Genomic DNA, 17,573 nt, shown 5'->3' on the forward strand with positions numbered 1-17,573 from the left:
AATTTCTTGAACTTTAGTATGTACCCTTTTCAGAAAAAAAGGTTTCTTTTAACATAAAAAAACATGCCTGTTGTGATTAGACACATCAGTTTAAAATGTCAAACTCTGTGTGTGTGATAACACGCATACACGTAAAGGCCACTGCCATTGGGGAACACCATGAAGGCGTTTAAGCAGTGATAGATGCAACAATGCCATCGCAGTTTGGCCCTTGTCAAAGTCACTCAGAAGTATTATATTAGTATGTTTTTATTTTGTATTGATGCGTGTTCTAATTTTCGAGCTGAAAAATGTACACAGTTCACGAGAGCGGATTAAAAAAACCGGGCACAGTTAAAAAACATTTCCGTTTCCGGTCTTTTTGAATTATTACCGGATGTGTTGGTGAAACGCGTGAACTGTAATATAATGTAATCTGCTTTTTAAATGCAGTTGCATTGTTTATTGTGATTTATTGTAAGACTGTAATTTTAACACCTTATCGTGTCCGAGAACTTTTCACTTTGTCTCCATGCTCACATTCGGACCATTGGTTAGCTAATGCTCATGCTAAAACGAGGCTCCGGTCAATAATCTATTACCCTGAGCATGGCACGGTGAACATCGCCTTTAGTAAGCTGTCCCAGGTAAACTGTGAGGTAAGACTCATTACTCGGCTGTTCTGAATAGTGGTACTGAAAAAGATAAGTGTTTGCTACGTTGTTTAACACGAAACGGCCCAGCTATCTGCATACAATTACCTGGGTAGTTAGCCAGCTACTTACTTAAGCGTTTACCTAACGTTCAAGTCATAAAATGTTCACAGCATGAGCAGAGGAATACACTGCAGTCCAGTCGAGCAGTCAAACTCTGTTATAGCTTCACCTAACTTGCTTAAGTTCGTATTACTAAACCTGTAGCGGTTGTTAACATTATTAAAGCGACTTTTTGGGCATCTGGCAAGAGAACCGTGATATGAAGATTTAATTGTTCTTGTGGAATAGACCAGTTTTTAAGACTACTTTTCAGTGATGGAGAAGCTAGGAGAGGAAGACACCAGTGCTGGACAAGCAGGAAGTGAATGTGAGCCTCTAAAAAGTCTGGATGATCCTCCCGTGGACTGGTTTGAGCCTCTGGAGGAGGACTGGGAGGACGACGACGATGCTCAGAGCTGGGATATAGATGGGGCCAGAGATGCTGAGATGGAAAGTCTGGCTGGAGAGAGTGAGAGAAGCGGCAGTGTAGCTGGAAGCGAGAGAAACTACAGAAGAAGAGGTGGAGGTGGTGCTGTGGGGTATGTTCATATTGGTTTAAGATAAATTAGCAGTATAATACAGAAAAATTCAGGATTTAAAATGGAATTGTTGTGCTAGCTGTTCAGCTCATGGAGAATAAATAAATAGACTCATATTTTTAAGGAAAAGGAAAAGGAAGTGGCGATTTGGCTCTGATGATGGCTGGGAAGATTGTGCTGTTCTGGGAGAGGGCTGGAAACGCAAAGTTGTTCTTCGCCGTTCTGGTCTGAGTGTGGGACAGAGAGATGTCTACTACTTAAGGTATATTTGACAAAAATATTTTTTTGCCTGTAAATGTACTGTTTCCTTCACTGTGTACCTTTATAAATCTATGTTACTGTTGACCAGTAATGTCCCTTTAAGCCCCAAAGGTGAAAGAGTGAGAAGTAAGATCGAACTGCTCAAATATATTGGGAATATTGTGGACCTTACCAACTTTGACTTCAAAACAGGGAGGTTTCTTGATGAACCTTCAAAAAAAGGAATGAAGGTGAGGAAACAGTTTGAAAATATGTTTCAATATAAAGCAGGCCAAAAAATATGGAAGCAAACAATTAACAAAAATCTTACAGCCATTTAGCCATTCAACATGCTAAAAATAAATGACTCTTTTTTTCTTCAAAATATTTAATTGATATGCAGTAATGTACACTTACTCTAATGTATTATAAAAACAACCTTAATTCACATTAATTAATGATGGGTCTCAAATGAAACTAGATATTGAATGGCTTTCTTTGTAATCCATTAGTATGCTCTGCACATTTATATACAGAACATGCTGTTTATAATATTTAGCAGACCAGAGCAACTTACAGAAGTGCTTTGGCATCTTAGGGACTAAGAATACCATTGTCAACTGATTTAATGCATAGCAATCTTGAACATTATTGTTGTGATACAGTATCTCACAAAAATGAGTACACCTCTCACATTTTTGTAAATGTTTTATTATATCTTTCCATGTGATAACACTGAATAAATGACACTCTGCTACAATGTAAAGTAGTGAGTGTACAGCCTGTATAACAGTGTAAATTTGCTGTCCCCTCAAAATAACTCAACAGACAGCCATTAATGTCTAAACCGTTGGCAACAAAAGTGAGTACACCCCTAAGTGGAAATGTCCAAATTGGGCCCAATATTTTGTGTGGCCACCATTATTTTCCAGCACTGCCTTAACCCTCTTGGGCATGGAGTTCACCAGAGCTTCACAGGTTGCCACTGGAGTCCTCTTCCACTCCTCCATGATGACATCACAGAGCTGGTGGATGTTAGAGACCTTGCGCTCCCCCACCTTCCGTTTGAGGATGCCCCACAGATGCTCAATAGGGTTTATGTCTGGAGACATGCTTGGCCAGTCCATCACTTTTACCCTCAGCTTCTTTAGCAAGGCAGTGGTCGTCTTGGAGGTGTGTTTGGGGTCGTTATCATGTTGGAATACTGCCCTACAGCCCAGTCTCCAAAGGGAGAGGATCATGCTCTGCTTCAGTATGTCACAGTACATGTTGCCATTCATGGTTCCCTCAATGAACTGTAGCTCCCCAGTGCCGGCAGCACTCATGCAGGCCCAGACCATGACACTCCCACCACCATGCTTGACTGTAGGCAAGACACACTTGTCTTTGTACTCCTCACCTGGTTGCCGCCACACATGCTTGACACCATCTGAACCATATAAGTTTATCTTGGTCTCATCGGACCACAGGACATGATTCCAGTAATCCATGTCCTTAGTCTGCTTGTCTTCAGCAAACTGTATGCAGGCTTTCTTGTGCATCATCTTTAGTAGAGGCTTCCTTCTGGGACAACAGCCATGCAGACCAATTTGATGCAGTGTGCGGCGTATGGTCTGAGCACTGACAGGCTGACCCCCCACCCCTTCAACTTCTGCAGCAATGCTGGCAGCACTCATACGTCTATTTCCCAAAGACAACCTCCGGATATGACGCTGAGCACGTGCACTCAACTTCTTTGGTTGACCATGGCGAGGCCTGTTCTGAGTGGAACCTGTCCTGTAAAACCACTGTATGGTCTTCCCCACGATGCTGCAGCTCAGTTTCAGGGTCTTGGCAATCTTCTTATAGTCTAGGCCATCTTTATGTAGAGCAACAATTCTTTTTTTCAGATCCTCAGAGAGTTCTTTGCCATGAGGTGCCATGTTGAACTTCCAGTGACCAGTATGAGAGAGTGTGAGAGCGAAACACCAAACACAAGTGCTCCCTATTCACACCTGAGACCTTGTAACACTAACGAGTCACATGACACCAGGGAGGGTAAATGGCTAATTGGACTTTTCCACTTAGGGGTGTACTCACCTTTGTTGCCAACGGTTTAGACACTAATGGCTGTGTTGAGTTATTTTGAGGAGACAGCAAATGTACACTGTTATACAGGCTGTACACTCACTACTTTACATTGGAGCAGTGTCATTTCTTTAGTGTTGTCCCATGAAAAGATATAATAAAATATTTACAAAAATGTGAGGGGTGTACTCAGTTTTGTGAGATACTGTATATATATGTGTATATGTATGTATATATATGTGTATATGTATGTATATATATATATATATATATATATATATATATATATATATATATATATATATATATATATATATTATATTAAGTAGTATAAATGTTTTGACACTTTTGATTTTAATTTGAAAATAATACTACTTGTTGATCTTTTCATATTGTCCATGTAGAAGAGGAAGATGGACCACTCTTCCCCAGCTGACTGTGGATTCTCCTCGGAATCCAGCTTTCACAATGAGGCAGCAGAGGCTTATGACAGGACCTATAGCCCAGGCCCTACATATAGCCTCAGTCACTTTGCTCAGCAGAGCCTAAGTCCTTCCTCTAGTCAGAATGATGTTTCCAGTGTTCCTAGTCTTGGCACAGCTAATGAGAACCCCAATCAGCCTCTCTCAATCCAACCAGCAGCCTCTACAAGGCAGAATGTGCCTTCTAAAGCAGGATTTTTTTCACAGACTTTAAAAGTGCCTGCTAACTTGGAGGATGGACCTGCCTATATTCCATCTAACTCCTGTCTTGGGTATGCTTCCTACAGATCATATTTATGTATTTTTTTCTCATGTTGATTGGTGAAATTTAGGGGAGTAACAATCTGGCTACTTAAGTCAATGATTAAAATGAATTTAACCCTTTATAACCCATGGTGACAAAGGTGTCACAAGTCCTTTAAATGTCCTGGGAAGTTCCTTTTATAGCTTTATAGCCTTGATTTTAACTCCTGAAATCTCAGTTACACCTACTGAACATCCTGGTGGGTCATGTGATAGATCATGTGATTTTGTGTTCCCTCAACAACATTTCCAAGATGTCTGCATGTGATGGATATAGCTAATTTTAAAAAGGTTGTTTCTTCTAGCAAAAAGGTAAGATTTGACCATTTAAGAATTCTAATGCTTACATACCATGTCCTTTATTACATTTAACCTGTTGTGAACACATTTCTTGAACAAATTCATATAAAACTAATCAGATAAATATCGGCCATTTAACCTTTAAATTGTCACAGAAAAACCAATGTGACATATATGCCACATTAGTTTTTTTGAACTTTTAAGATTATAAACTGCTCAGTTAAATTTAGCTGATTCAGTGATATTTAGTTAATATATTTCATTATTGTTAAATTCAAAGCATGTTTAAATTCAGTATTCAAATATACTTTTGATATGTCATTTTATAGTATGGATAACAAGAAGCGATACATGGTTCAGGATGTACTGGCAGTCATCCTGGGAGATGACAGTGAATTTGAGGGCTGTGAAGGTAGCTCAGATGAAGATGCTGAAGACCCTGATTTCACTCCCAGTAACAAAGACATGGAGGATGATGAGTCTGTTGATACAGACTGTAGTGAATCCTGTGATTTAGATGAAGTCCCTCAGGCAGATATGAACCAAGGGCAGCAAAATACAACTGCCCAACAAAACAAAATGTTTTCTTGGAGAAAGAAACCTTTTGAAGCCCCTGAGTGCACATTCAAAGGGCCGAGTGTCACCCCCCCAGACAATCTTCATACTCCCCTGGGGTATTTCAGGAAGTTCATCACAGCAGAAATGCTTGAGTTACTAAAGGAGCAAACAAATTTGTATAGTGTACAAAAATCTGCACATCACAGCAATGTTGACACCACTGTTAAGGAGCTAGAAATATTAATTGGCCTCTACCTGCGCATGGGTCTTTGCCAACTGCCAGGAAATCGTGCTTACTGGGAAACTGACACAAGGTGTGCCATGGTGGCTGATAACATGTCACGTAACCGTTTTCAGACCCTGCTGGCATCTCTACACTTCACTGATAACACTGATTTGTCAAACAGGCAAGTAGAGGATAAGTGCTGGAAGATCCGTCCATGGCTTGATATGTTTCGCAAACAATGCCTAGAGATTACCCCAGAGGAGTACAACTCTGTTGATGAGCAAATGGTGTCTTTCACAGGGACTCACAGCCCAATTAGGCAGTATGTCAAGGGCAAGCCCCACCCATGGGGATTGAAAATTTGGGGCCGCTGCACTTCCTCTGGAATCCTCTGTGATTTTGCAGTCTGTGAAGTTGGCACTGGGAAAAAAACCTTGCTTGGCATAGGAGGTGACATTGTGGTCAAGCTGTGTGAAACTCTCCCACCAAACCAAAACTACAAAGTATTTGCAGACAACTTTTTTTCTTCAGCACCACTGGTGCTTGAGCTTCTTCAGCGACAGATCTACTTTGTAGGAACACTCCGCAGCAATCGCTTGGCTGGTTGTCAGCTTGAAGATGAGAAAAGTCTTGCCAAGAGAGGTAGAGGATCTGTTGATGCCAGGGTGGAGAAAGAGGAACGCATGACCATTGTCAAGTGGTACGACAACAGATCTGTTACCCTGATCTCATCCTACTGTGCAGTTGAACCTCAAGACAAAGCTCGACGCTGGAGCAAATCAAACAAAGCATTTGTGGAAGTTAACAGGCCACACATTGTGAAGGAGTACAACACGTTCATGGGGGGGGTTGACCTCCAAGATGCACGCGTTGCAAGGTACAAGTACCACATGAGGTCACGGAGGTGGTACCTCTACCTGTTCTGGCAAACCATAATGCTCGCCATTGTCAATGCATGGCTGATCTACTGCCGTGACTGTAAACTACTTGGTGTCCACAAGCCACTGAAACAAAGGAGCTTCCAGGCTGAGGTTGCAACTAGCCTTATTCTCCTGCATTCACAAAGGGGCCGCCCATCACTCAACACCACAACTCCACGATCACCTCCCAAGAGAGTTTGTGTTGGAGTTCCAGATGATGTTCGTACGGACCAGGTTGCACACTGGCCTGTGAAATATGACAAGCGTGGTCGTTGCAAATTCTGCAAAATCAATGCAACTTCCACCCTCTGTGAGAAATGCAATGTGCGTCTTTGTTTCACAGAGGAAAGAAATTGCTTCAAATTTTTCCATTTGGCCTAGGTTATTGCCACATAAACAAGTTTTGTTCCTACACTCTTCTGAGATATGTGTTCTATCAAGTTTGCTACATAACTCTGTTGGTCAGGTTTGTACAGCTACAGTAACTTGTTGAAAATCCCTCCAATATGAGGCAGTTTTATTTATTTTTATTCAGTTAGCACATTTTTTGTTTTGTAAAACAAATCTGAGAAAATTATTTTGTTGTTAACCCTCAGAGGTAAACTTAGTAATGATATTGTGGAAATGCAAATAAAAAGGCAAAAAACACTGTCAGGCTGATTTATTTTCAGATAAGGAATAAATTTACCATTAACACCCAAAGTGACAGATGTCAAATTACAGATTTTTGACAGTAGGGGGCAGTATTTTTGAAAAAAAAATTCAAACGTCTTCTATTTACTCTGTTTTGTCTGCCAATTTTTTTCTTGAAGGAGAAATGGTTCCAGCTGCTTAACGCCCATTGTGACATATATGTAACATTACAGATCTCTGTCAGCAGGGGGTGGTAAAAAAAAATTCAGAAATGTGTTATTTGGCATCTATTTAGTCTACCTATTTGTGTTATGTCCCCCATAATTTTGCTTGAAGGAGAAAGGGGTCTGGGTTCTTATGGGTTAAGCATCAGTCATAAATTATTGACAATGTGTGTGCATGTGTAAAAATAGTACAGGTTTAAAGCAATTGGAATTACCCCTAGCTCTTTTATAATAGTCAAGTGATCATTATTTGCAAGTAGAACTACCCTAGTTTCTGAATTAAGTTTTCCCTTATAGATTCAAGGCTACTAAATCAAATTGTATGATGTGTGATTCAGAGGTATAGTCAAATTCCAAATTGTTACTGTATCATAATCATTCATATTGTATTGTGTGGAAGCCTAAAGTGTACACTTCTTGCGTATTACATGTGATTTGTGTTTTTAAATTGGAAATATTGAGAAAAAAATAAACATTTACTGTATGCATTCTTTTCTGTCAGCGTCTGTGTAAGATGTAGGAACTCATTTACAAGTGTAGAGGGACAGACTATGTGTGAAAAATGCAGCAAAGCATGCAATGCCTGTAAGTAACAAAATTTTTGTTTGTATTTGTAAGTGCAACAAATAGTTGTAAAATAACTTGTAAAATACATCCATTTACTAGTACACAAAAAGTTATAGTTACTATATAAAGTAGCCTTTGTCATTGTTGAGGATGCATTTTTAACATTTAGGATGCATTTTGTTTGTCTCCCTCTCCCTTTGTGTAGCAAAAGATAACCGCAACATTACATTTAGAAAAGTAAGTAATGCTAAGTCTTTAGTTTAATAATTGTCAGCAGTATTTTTTCAGGTGCAGATGTAAACTTTGACTCTGTTCTCAGTGGCTTCCCTGTGGATTTTGTCGAGCATGTCAGCTCACAGAGGACTGTGGGGTTTGTGCAAGCTGCAGGAATGGAAAAATAAACCCTCAGTACCGAAGACCTATTAGGTGCCGTAAGCGGAAGTGCTTGTGTCCATCCCTCAAGGTAAAGAGGAAATTCCTGAAAGAATGCAGGAAATGAAGATGTGATTAATTTATTTCATGTATTTTTGTTGGTCTTCTCTTTCACCTTCAACTCCTTTTTTCCAGAGGAGAGCAGATGATGTGCTTCCTCTAGCCCAGAGTGGTTCAGTAGTCCACGTATGTATGACCTTTCTGATAGTACTATTAAAACATTGACTTTGTGTTTTTGTTAAAAAGAAAGATGTTTTTCAGTAATAAATTAAAATATTAAAATAACTTTTTATATAACTGTAACTGATTTTGAATATTTAAAAAGTTAAATTATATTGTTTTCTGTAGAGATCAGAAAGATTAGAAACTATTAACATGGCTTCCAAGGTAAGCAAATCTTTCTTGCACCTATCAATGATATATATATACACACACATATATACACTGATCAGGCATAACTTTATAACCAGCTGCCTAACGTGTTGATCAGTCCTGTAAGTTGCAAGGTGGGACTTGTTTGTCCAGCACATTTCTTGATGCTTGATTGGATTGAGATTTGGAGAATTTGGAGGCCAACGACACCTCAAACTTGTTGTGCTCATCAAACTATTTCTGAACCATTTTTGCTTAGTGGCATGATGCACTATCCTGCTGAAAGAGGCCACACCCATAAGGGAATACTGTTTCCATGAAAGGGTGTACATGGTCTGCAACATCGATTGTTTATAGGTGGTACATGTCAAAGTCACATGGAAGGCAGGACCCAAAGTTTCCCCGCAGAACATTGCCCAGCACAACATTGGCATGACACTGCTTCTGCCAGCTTGCCTTCTTCCCATAGTGCATCCTAGTGCCATGTGTTCCCCAGACAAGTGATGCACACGCACCCGGCCATCCATGTGATGTAAAAGCAAATGTGATTCATCAGACCACGCCACCTTCTTCCATTGCTCTATGGTCCAGTTCTGATGCTCACGTGCCCACTAGCAGTGCACAGGGGTCAGCATGGGCACACTGACTGGTCTGCGGCTATGCAGCCCCATTCTTAACAAACTGTGATGCACCGTGTATTCTGACACCTTGCTATCAGAACCAGCATTAGCTTTTTTAGCAATTTCAGCCCAGTAGCTCGTCTGTTAGAGCGGACCATAGCCGTCTATGACCCTGTTGCAGGTTCACCACTGTTCATTCCTTGGACCACTTTTGATAGATACTGACCACTGCAGACTGGGAACACCCCACAAGAGCTTTCAGTTTTGGAGATGCTCTGATCCAGTCTTCTAGCCACAATTTGGTCCTTGTCAAACTCACTCAAATCCTTATGCTTGCCCATTTTTCCTGCTTCTAACACATCAACTTTGAGGACAAAATGTTCACTTGCTGCCTAATATATCCCACCCACTAACAGGTGCCATGATGAGGAGATCATCAGTGTTATTCACTTTCTGTCACTGCTCATAATGTTATGCCTGATCGTGTGTGTATATGTATATAATATATATATATATATGTATATAATATATATATATATATATATATATATATATATATATATATATATATATATATATATATATATATATATATATATATTTTCTCTTTACTGTCTCTGTAATTGATTGTTACTCATATAGTGTAAACAATACCATTCTGCCATGTTGGGTAAACTATAGCTATAGCCTCATATCATCTACCTAGGTGATAGGACTGGAAGAATGGAGTTTGCTAAATGGTAAACTTTCAAATTCTAAAATTTGTAAAATCTCTGATAAAAAAAAACAAATTTCCTGAGCTGATGAAGATTGATAAAACAAACAATGCTACACTTAGAAATTTGAAACTGGTTTCTTTTCAACAATATTTTTATTGATTTTTAAACAGAGACATGACATACAAGGTAAATGTGTGCTTTTCAAGGCATACTTGCATTATCTTATTTATAAACCCCTAACACACACCTCTGTGACCCCCAACTCCAAGCCAGCCTTACATGTCAAAAAGAGGCTAAACACCAAGCATAATTGAAGAAAGAAAAAATAAATAAATAAATAAATAAATAAATACATTGAAAAACAGAAAAAAATAACTGGAGCTGGAAGTCTAGGTTATGTTTGCAAAGAGAGCGAGGAAGAGGAGAAAAGATAAATAAATAAAATAAAAAGCCATACTCCTGAAAAAACCAACCAATCAAATAAATAAAAGGGGGGATTAAACTATAAATTTATTTGAAAAAAGTGAAGGAAGGACCCCCAAACCTGAATTATGGACTGAATAATGAATCTTCTCCAGGGACAAACAGGACATAATGAAACTGGTTTCTACTTCAGATTTAGACATTTTCTACATTATAGTATGACCAATTCTGCAGTTGTCTTTTACAATTATTTTTCAGCCATCACTGCCAGACTTTAAGGAATCACAGGTGATATTGCCATTGTCACATTTTTTTTTACTTATACTTCTATAAACAAATAAAATATGTGCATATTTGTTCTATAATCAAATTTCTTCCACAGTACAGTGACTCAGATGATCAGTCACCATTTTATGAAGAAAATGACAGTGAGGTAAGATTTATGCATTAGGCTATTAGGCTCTACAGTTACAACTATAGGCTGTACAGGCTGTACAATGTATACTCTTCTTAAAGCTTATTTGGGTCGACTAGTTATCTATGTTACTCAAGATGAGGATAATGTTTACAGATGATGGAGAAAGACACACCATGATCAATGTTATAAAATGGCATTTCATGACTACTGGTTGGTTGTTGCAATACCAAGATGTGGTATTTCAATTCTTGATACCAAAATGACACTATAGAAATGAATAAAAACATCAGTTCTTAAGTCTTGCATACATTCTTCGATTTTCCTTAGCTGAATATTGGCTTCTGAATGAAAAGCTTTGTCCTATCACTAGTTCTTATTCATCTGTGGCTTGAAGTTCAAGAGCAAATATTTTCTTTACCCTTTGTCGATCAGAATGCTGCTGAAGAGTGCAGAGTGCTTCCATTTAGTGTCTTACATGCCCTGTGACAAAAGGAAGCTAAAACAGAACCTTGTGTTCTATTGTATTGTACATTTTAACCCTTGAAAACCTATTAATCCTGTTACTGATCCTGAACCTGTTTTTATTGCTTTTTTAAGTTGTTGAGAAACAGGCCCGATTGTATTTATTGATATTTTATTCCAAAGAATCAGGTTAGTTGTCCTCCAACTTCCCTCACATTATTTTGACGATTTGTTTAAAGACATGCAGTTATTCACTGTGCAAGGAACAATTATTCAAATTATTCTTTCTGCCACAGGAACTCCTACACTGTTGTCTAGTTTATAAACTCCATGCATCCCATCAGTGTAAAGTAGCTTGAGGAGGCTATGCTATGTATACACTCTTACGCAAAACACCTTTTTCGAACTCAATTACACATTTTTAATTTGGGGGACATATTAGACAACTGAACCTTCAAGAATGCAAATAGTATTTGAGAACAAAAGGAATTCTTAGCATGTCAGTAAAGAAATATAATTCACCTTCTTTTACCTTAATTAATTTAACCATGTTCATGCATCATGACTGGTCAAGAGAATTTCACTGTGTAGTATAAAATAACTAGAGGTACATTGTTAAACAATTGAAAATTGTTCTGAATTATTCAGATTTTTTTTTTTTTTCTTTTTTTTCTTTTTTAAACACACATTGTAGTTGGTGGGCTTATCTTATATTATCCTGACTAATCTAATCTAATTAATCTAATATTATCCTCAAATGCAGCTATGTACATGAATGGTCAATTTGTTTAGCATTGAATTGTCAATTTATCAGATTCAGTGGCTACCAGTCTATATTTTATTCAAAGCAAACTTTGTCTTTTGTACATTGCTGTGCCAGTTTGCATTCAGGTAAGTTTTATTTGTATGAACATTGGCTATATCCTTAAGTGAATAGCCCAGACATTGCAAATGAAATCAATTTGGGTTTCTTTCATTGATTAAATAGAAAATGCCACATAACAATGTGTGTAATCATTTGTTCATTGGACATTGCATCTGTGTATGTGTCTTCTATAGGGATTGCTGAGGAAATTTCGGCGCTCCTGTGGACGATGTAAAGGCTGTGCGGCCAAAGCAGACTGTGGAACCTGTGATTACTGTATAGACAAGCCCAAATTTGGTGGAAGCAATAAAAAAAGACAGAAGTGCCGTCAGCGTCAGTGTCAACGAGAAGCTAAGGTTGTTTTGTTTTTTGTTTTTTGTTTGTTTGTTTGTTTTTCCTCCAAATATTGCAAATTTTGCTGTAAGCTTTAAGTTTGACTTTTTTTCAGTGATGCTCTTATTTTTTGCTGATTCTACAATCCATTCCTCAGGGCTGGACTACACCTGGCAGACTAAGACCGCATTATGCTTACAGCCATAAAGTCCTGCATCGGAACAGAGAAAAGTGGGACTTTGAGTTCTCCGACAATGAGTGTGAGAAGGAAAGAATAGCAAAAGGTTCTGTTGTTGGTGTGCGCTATGTGGAGAGAGACAAGCATTGCATCTCAGATTACAATGGACAGGTATGTCAGGAGTCCACTGAGCAGAGTGGATTTCTTGTAATTTGCTACATGTTTTTTTTTTTTTTGCATCATAGTATTTGTCTCAGCTATGTACTAATGGTCCCAATGAGCAATGACCAAACAACATTTTCTTCAGTCTCCAAAGGTTTACACCTGGCATTTTCATGCATACTTCTTTTGCTTAATAAAAGCTACAGAAATATTATGCTTATAATTAAATGGCTGTGTATGACCATTCATGTGCCCTCACTCATGCAATGTCGTAGCTGTTTAACAGAAAAAGGGGAAAGTCCTCTGTTAACAAAAAATACAATGACCAACTGAGTGGGTGCTACTAGAGCATTGCAAGTACAGACTTGATACATAGCTAAGAATTCAGCTCATTGTCTGTGCTCATGTTACAACAGGTGTTTCCTTTGCTGTCCTTATAAGGGAAACTTGCACCTGCTCAGTTTTACTTGCATTACATGCAAGGTTTTATATATACAGGTTTTAGGTGAAGTAGAGAAGATGAAGATATCAGATTTTGTAAAACCCTTAGCAAAAGTGAGTGTCTGATTTAAAAATAATAGTGTATATTAGTTACACAAAAAATGTTTGCAGAATATTGCTATGGGTTCAAGAGCAAAGCACTGAAACACTATTGTTTTTGTAAGGATTATCATTATTTGTATTTTTATTATTATTATTATTAATATTATTGTTGTTGTTGTTCAACTGTGTTCCTTGCCCTAAAACTGATATATCTACCAAGACTCACCCAGGCTGTATTGACACCAGAGTTGGAGGGCCTTATAACCACCATGACCTGAGGGTACAGGATCAGTTTTTGCCTACTGGTCACAATATAAAAAGTTTATTTTTGCTTATAACCTCTTTTGAATTTATCCTAAGATCATGGAACTGCATCTGTAGAACCTACCTCAAACAGTCTTTCTATATTAACAACAGTACCATAAACTACCCCATGACACTGGAAAAGATTAAAATAAAATTAAAATCATGGGGGAGGGGGATTACACCTCATATTACACACACACACACACACGCGTGTATATGTTTATAAAATTTGTGTTCTGGATGTAGTGCTCCATCTTGTGAGACCACCACTGATGCAATAAAGGCATAAATGGCATGCACGTGCCAGCTAATATTCAAAATAACTAGGATGCATGCCATGTGGCTCAGGCACATGCCTTGGCATTGGGCACCGTTCAACTCTGTTCATGTCCTTCTTAATATCTCTCAATTAAATCCTTGCCTCACGAATTGTGTCTTCATCTGATGTAGAGGGTTAAACAGCATTTTCTCTCCCCAGTTGGTCAGTTCCCACCCACCAGCTGATCATATAAACTCAACTATCTTGGGGAGAGTTAAGGCTAATGTGGTAATAGTATGTCACAGAGATGCATAACACAAGAGTAAAGCTCTATTTGCACATTATTTGAATAGATGAACTCACAGCTAGCCATGATTAGCTAGTGTCTCTGTGATTGACAGAGGTGAGCCGTCCCTCCCACCCAAAGAGCATAGACAATTTGCTTCCTTGGCTTCCAGCCACAAATGTCACTGCCATCCTCAGGATTGGAACTTGCAGCCTCCCAATGTGTCTTTTAATTTAGACACAAATTGATGTAAAGATGTAAAGATCTTGCTGAATCCACAGTTGAACATGCCAATTCAACTATCACTGATGTCCTCCCCTGGAAGTGAAATTCCTGTGGAATTCCAGGGAGCATGCCATCCTAACATGAATTCTAGGAGGCATGAGCCTCCACGTAGCGCGTCTCAGCTTCTGAATCATTCATTTCAGCAAAAGCGTCTCTACTACAAGGTAGCTAAATTTGAATTGCTTTCTGTGACCCTCCTGTTTATCACTGGACATGGGAGTTTGTAACTAGGGAGCTGTGCAGGTTTGGATAATAGTGGTTATCTCTTTTGCAGTGTTACTGGCCTATTGCTTTAGAATAAACAATTTCATCATGTTTATTTCTATAGGATGCAGATATTGAGGCAAGCCAGGCACTTTCTGAGGATCATCTTTTGCATCTGTTCTGTGATGAGTGGACTAGAGTCAGTGACAGGAAGAGGCAGTGCCACCCAGCAACTAGACAAAATGCAGAGGAGACAGATGAGGATGAAATGGAGCCAACGGTGAGCACAAAACACACAAGGCATATTTAGTGTACACATGTGGATGCTGTCTGTCACTGGATGGCCTTTCTCTAATAAATTAGAATCGATGTTTGGGGATATTATGTCAAGAACGATTCCACTGGCAATGCTTAACTAATTGGAAGAGACAACCAGATTTTACCTCAAACATCCTAATACTTGGAGCAATTTATGCAGCCATCATTATTCCCAAGAACTCCTGAACCAGTAGCCACAAAACAGCCCCAAAGAGTTAGTCTTTTTTTTCCTATATGCAATCTCATCTTCATCAATGTGTTGATAATGATATCAATGATACCAAATTGCCATTGATATTAAAACTTAAAAAACAAATTTTAAAAATGCATGTGGAAGGATGTCATTTTTTAGTTTTTGTTTCACCTCCTTTAAGCAAACAAACAATGGACCTGGAAATCAAACTGGTACACTGTGCAGCAAATATATGTTATTTGTAATTGTAGACAGGGGGCTGTCTCAGAAGAAGGACACTTGTTATGAATTCTGGGCTGTGTTCTCAAAAGGACTAAAAGTTAGCTTCTAATGGACTTACAAATTTGCAAATTACAAAGCCATGAACACATGGATACACACATGTGGGCTGTGTAATTTAATCTAATCAAATGTATAGTTTGTTTTACTTATTTACTTTATTTATTTGTTCATTTAGATCACACAAATCCTTAGCCTGGGTGGTGACAGTGCTGCTGACGATGGTCTGGACCTGGAGCTGCTGGAGCTCTTGGCATCTCTGCGTGACGCTCCACTGCCTGTGCTATGGTGTGCTGTGCTGGCTGAGGGCCCGCGCCTGCAGCTACTTCAGTGCTCCAAGCTGTCAGCCATGGCAGACACAACGGTGCAGATTGAACCAAGCTTTCGTTACCACATCAGTGTTCAGGGACAGCCTCTGTTGCCTACACACTGGCTGTATCATGCTCACCCAGTCCGACTCACCTCAGTGGCACAGGTTACCACCCTGCTGGAAGACCTAGAGCGTTACTCTGTGTGCAGAGGCTTTAAGAGTGAGCCTCCCTTTGGCTCTGAGCCTATTGTCCAGGTCCGGGCAGCCACCTGTGAGTTCCTTGTGGTACCTGAGAACCAGAGCTGTGCCAGGTGTAAGAGTGCACAACAGAAATACTGAACATGCATTTCTGGTTGACTACACCTCATTTCTGCCAACACAGATCAGTGTCTAAGAAGCAAAAGGAGGTAAAGCTGAAGAAATGGACGTTTCAAAATTCGTTGAATGACTGAATCCATGTTGAATGTCTTGATGCTGTTTCTTAAAGAGTTGTCAGTTTGCCTAGTGATAAGTTTTTCCCAAGACTGTTACATTCAAAATAATATGTATAGATTAATCATTTAAAATTTCTAATGAGGTACATATGATTTAAATTGGGACTATTTCTTTACCCTTTCTGGTCGATACTATCTAATACTACAGAAGATGTGCATGAATTGTCTGGCACAGTATTGCTTGGATGATCCAAAGAGACCAGGCAAATAAGACTTTGTGTTTTGTTAAATGTTGTGCATTTGGGCTCAATAATTTGATGAAGTGCTAAGAAAACGTCCATGGAAACCATGTGGAGCTAGAGTCATTTCAAGAAAATGTGCTGTGTCAGATGGACTATTTTTTCGACTTTCACCATGAAAACATTATGCTGTATCTTGCCTAATAATGTGCTAATGGTTTAGGTCTGTTTAAAGAAAACAAAAGTCTTCTGACCTTTATTCAGCAATGTTGCAGTGTTCATTTTACAAATTACACTACTGTATATTGAAACACAGATTATACCTGTTACACCTCAGTTGATGTTTTTGATTCCTGTTGTTCAATTTTGTTATTTTAATGTTCCTACTCTTCTCAGGGTGGAAATTTGCAGAATGTAAAGAGCATGAACTACAGACAGCAACACAGCAATGTTTTTTATGATGCAGACAAAAGCTACTTTTCTTTGGCCAAATGATTTTGTTACAGATAAATTATACAATATGAGACACAGCAAAGTACATTCATTATATATATCTTTTCAGCTTCATCCAGACATACAGCACAGACACTGATATTTAAAGATTAAACATAAATCAGTGTGTAGGCTTAATCACTCTTCTGTACAGATTACTTTTGATATAGTAGAGCTGTAAATAAATGCAAGATTGAAGGTTGTTGCCAGAAGTGTACAAAAGATCAGATGTGCAATTGATGTAAAAATTGCAAAAGACATTTTTATTACATCTCACTAGTTCAAATGACATGGGACAAACAGTAGAGCAAATAATGGCATGGTTTAAGCGATGCCACAAGTGAATAATGTGGCTGAGAAAACCAAAAAAAATATTCTGGAAAATGTTACAGGCCAGAGTGCTTGCTTGTGCTTGGAGGGGCTTTGTGTTAGTTATTTCATGGCCATGCACCTATTGCCCCTTTACTCCACATCTCAGTCTGAAACCAGTAAGTTCCCAGCTCAGCAAGATGGTACTATATATTTTCTGAAAATTCTCAAAATACAAAATAACTACTGTCTTTAGAAGAACGAAAAGAACCTTTGACTGTTGAATGGTGGATTGTTTATTTTCACAACAGACACAGAAAGCAGCAGTTTTATGAAGAG

At 38.7% G+C, this 17,573-nt stretch overlaps 1 protein-coding gene across 3 annotated transcripts; it reads left to right on the forward strand.

The window, feature by feature from the left end:
• The first annotated feature begins 334 nt into the window (after nt 1-334).
• mbd1b (methyl-CpG binding domain protein 1b) lies at nt 335-16,692 on the forward strand. Of its 3 annotated transcripts, XM_058373395.1 has the most exons (15): nt 344-1,273; nt 1,398-1,535; nt 1,638-1,764; nt 3,985-4,334; nt 7,729-7,811; nt 7,999-8,030; nt 8,113-8,256; nt 8,361-8,411; nt 8,574-8,612; nt 10,618-10,647; nt 10,742-10,792; nt 12,299-12,460; nt 12,595-12,786; nt 14,785-14,940; nt 15,629-16,692. In XM_058373395.1, exons 1-15 carry the CDS (start codon nt 1,011-1,013, stop codon nt 16,097-16,099), a joined length of 2,289 nt encoding a protein of 762 aa, XP_058229378.1. In that variant the 5' UTR covers nt 344-1,010; the 3' UTR covers nt 16,100-16,692. The 3 variants fall into 3 exon arrangements, with proteins under 3 accessions (XP_058229377.1, XP_058229378.1, XP_058229379.1); XM_058373396.1 differs by lacking the exon at nt 10,618-10,647; XM_058373394.1 differs by lacking the exons at nt 7,999-8,030; nt 8,113-8,256; nt 8,361-8,411; ... (5 more) ...; nt 14,785-14,940; nt 15,629-16,692 and having other exon boundaries at nt 335-1,273; nt 4,995-7,782.
• Nucleotides 16,693-17,573: the final 881 nt, after the last annotated feature.

The sequence above is a fragment of the Hemibagrus wyckioides genome, linkage group LG21 (assembly GCF_019097595.1).
Source record: "Hemibagrus wyckioides isolate EC202008001 linkage group LG21, SWU_Hwy_1.0, whole genome shotgun sequence".
Lineage (NCBI taxonomy): Eukaryota > Metazoa > Chordata > Actinopteri > Siluriformes > Bagridae > Hemibagrus > Hemibagrus wyckioides.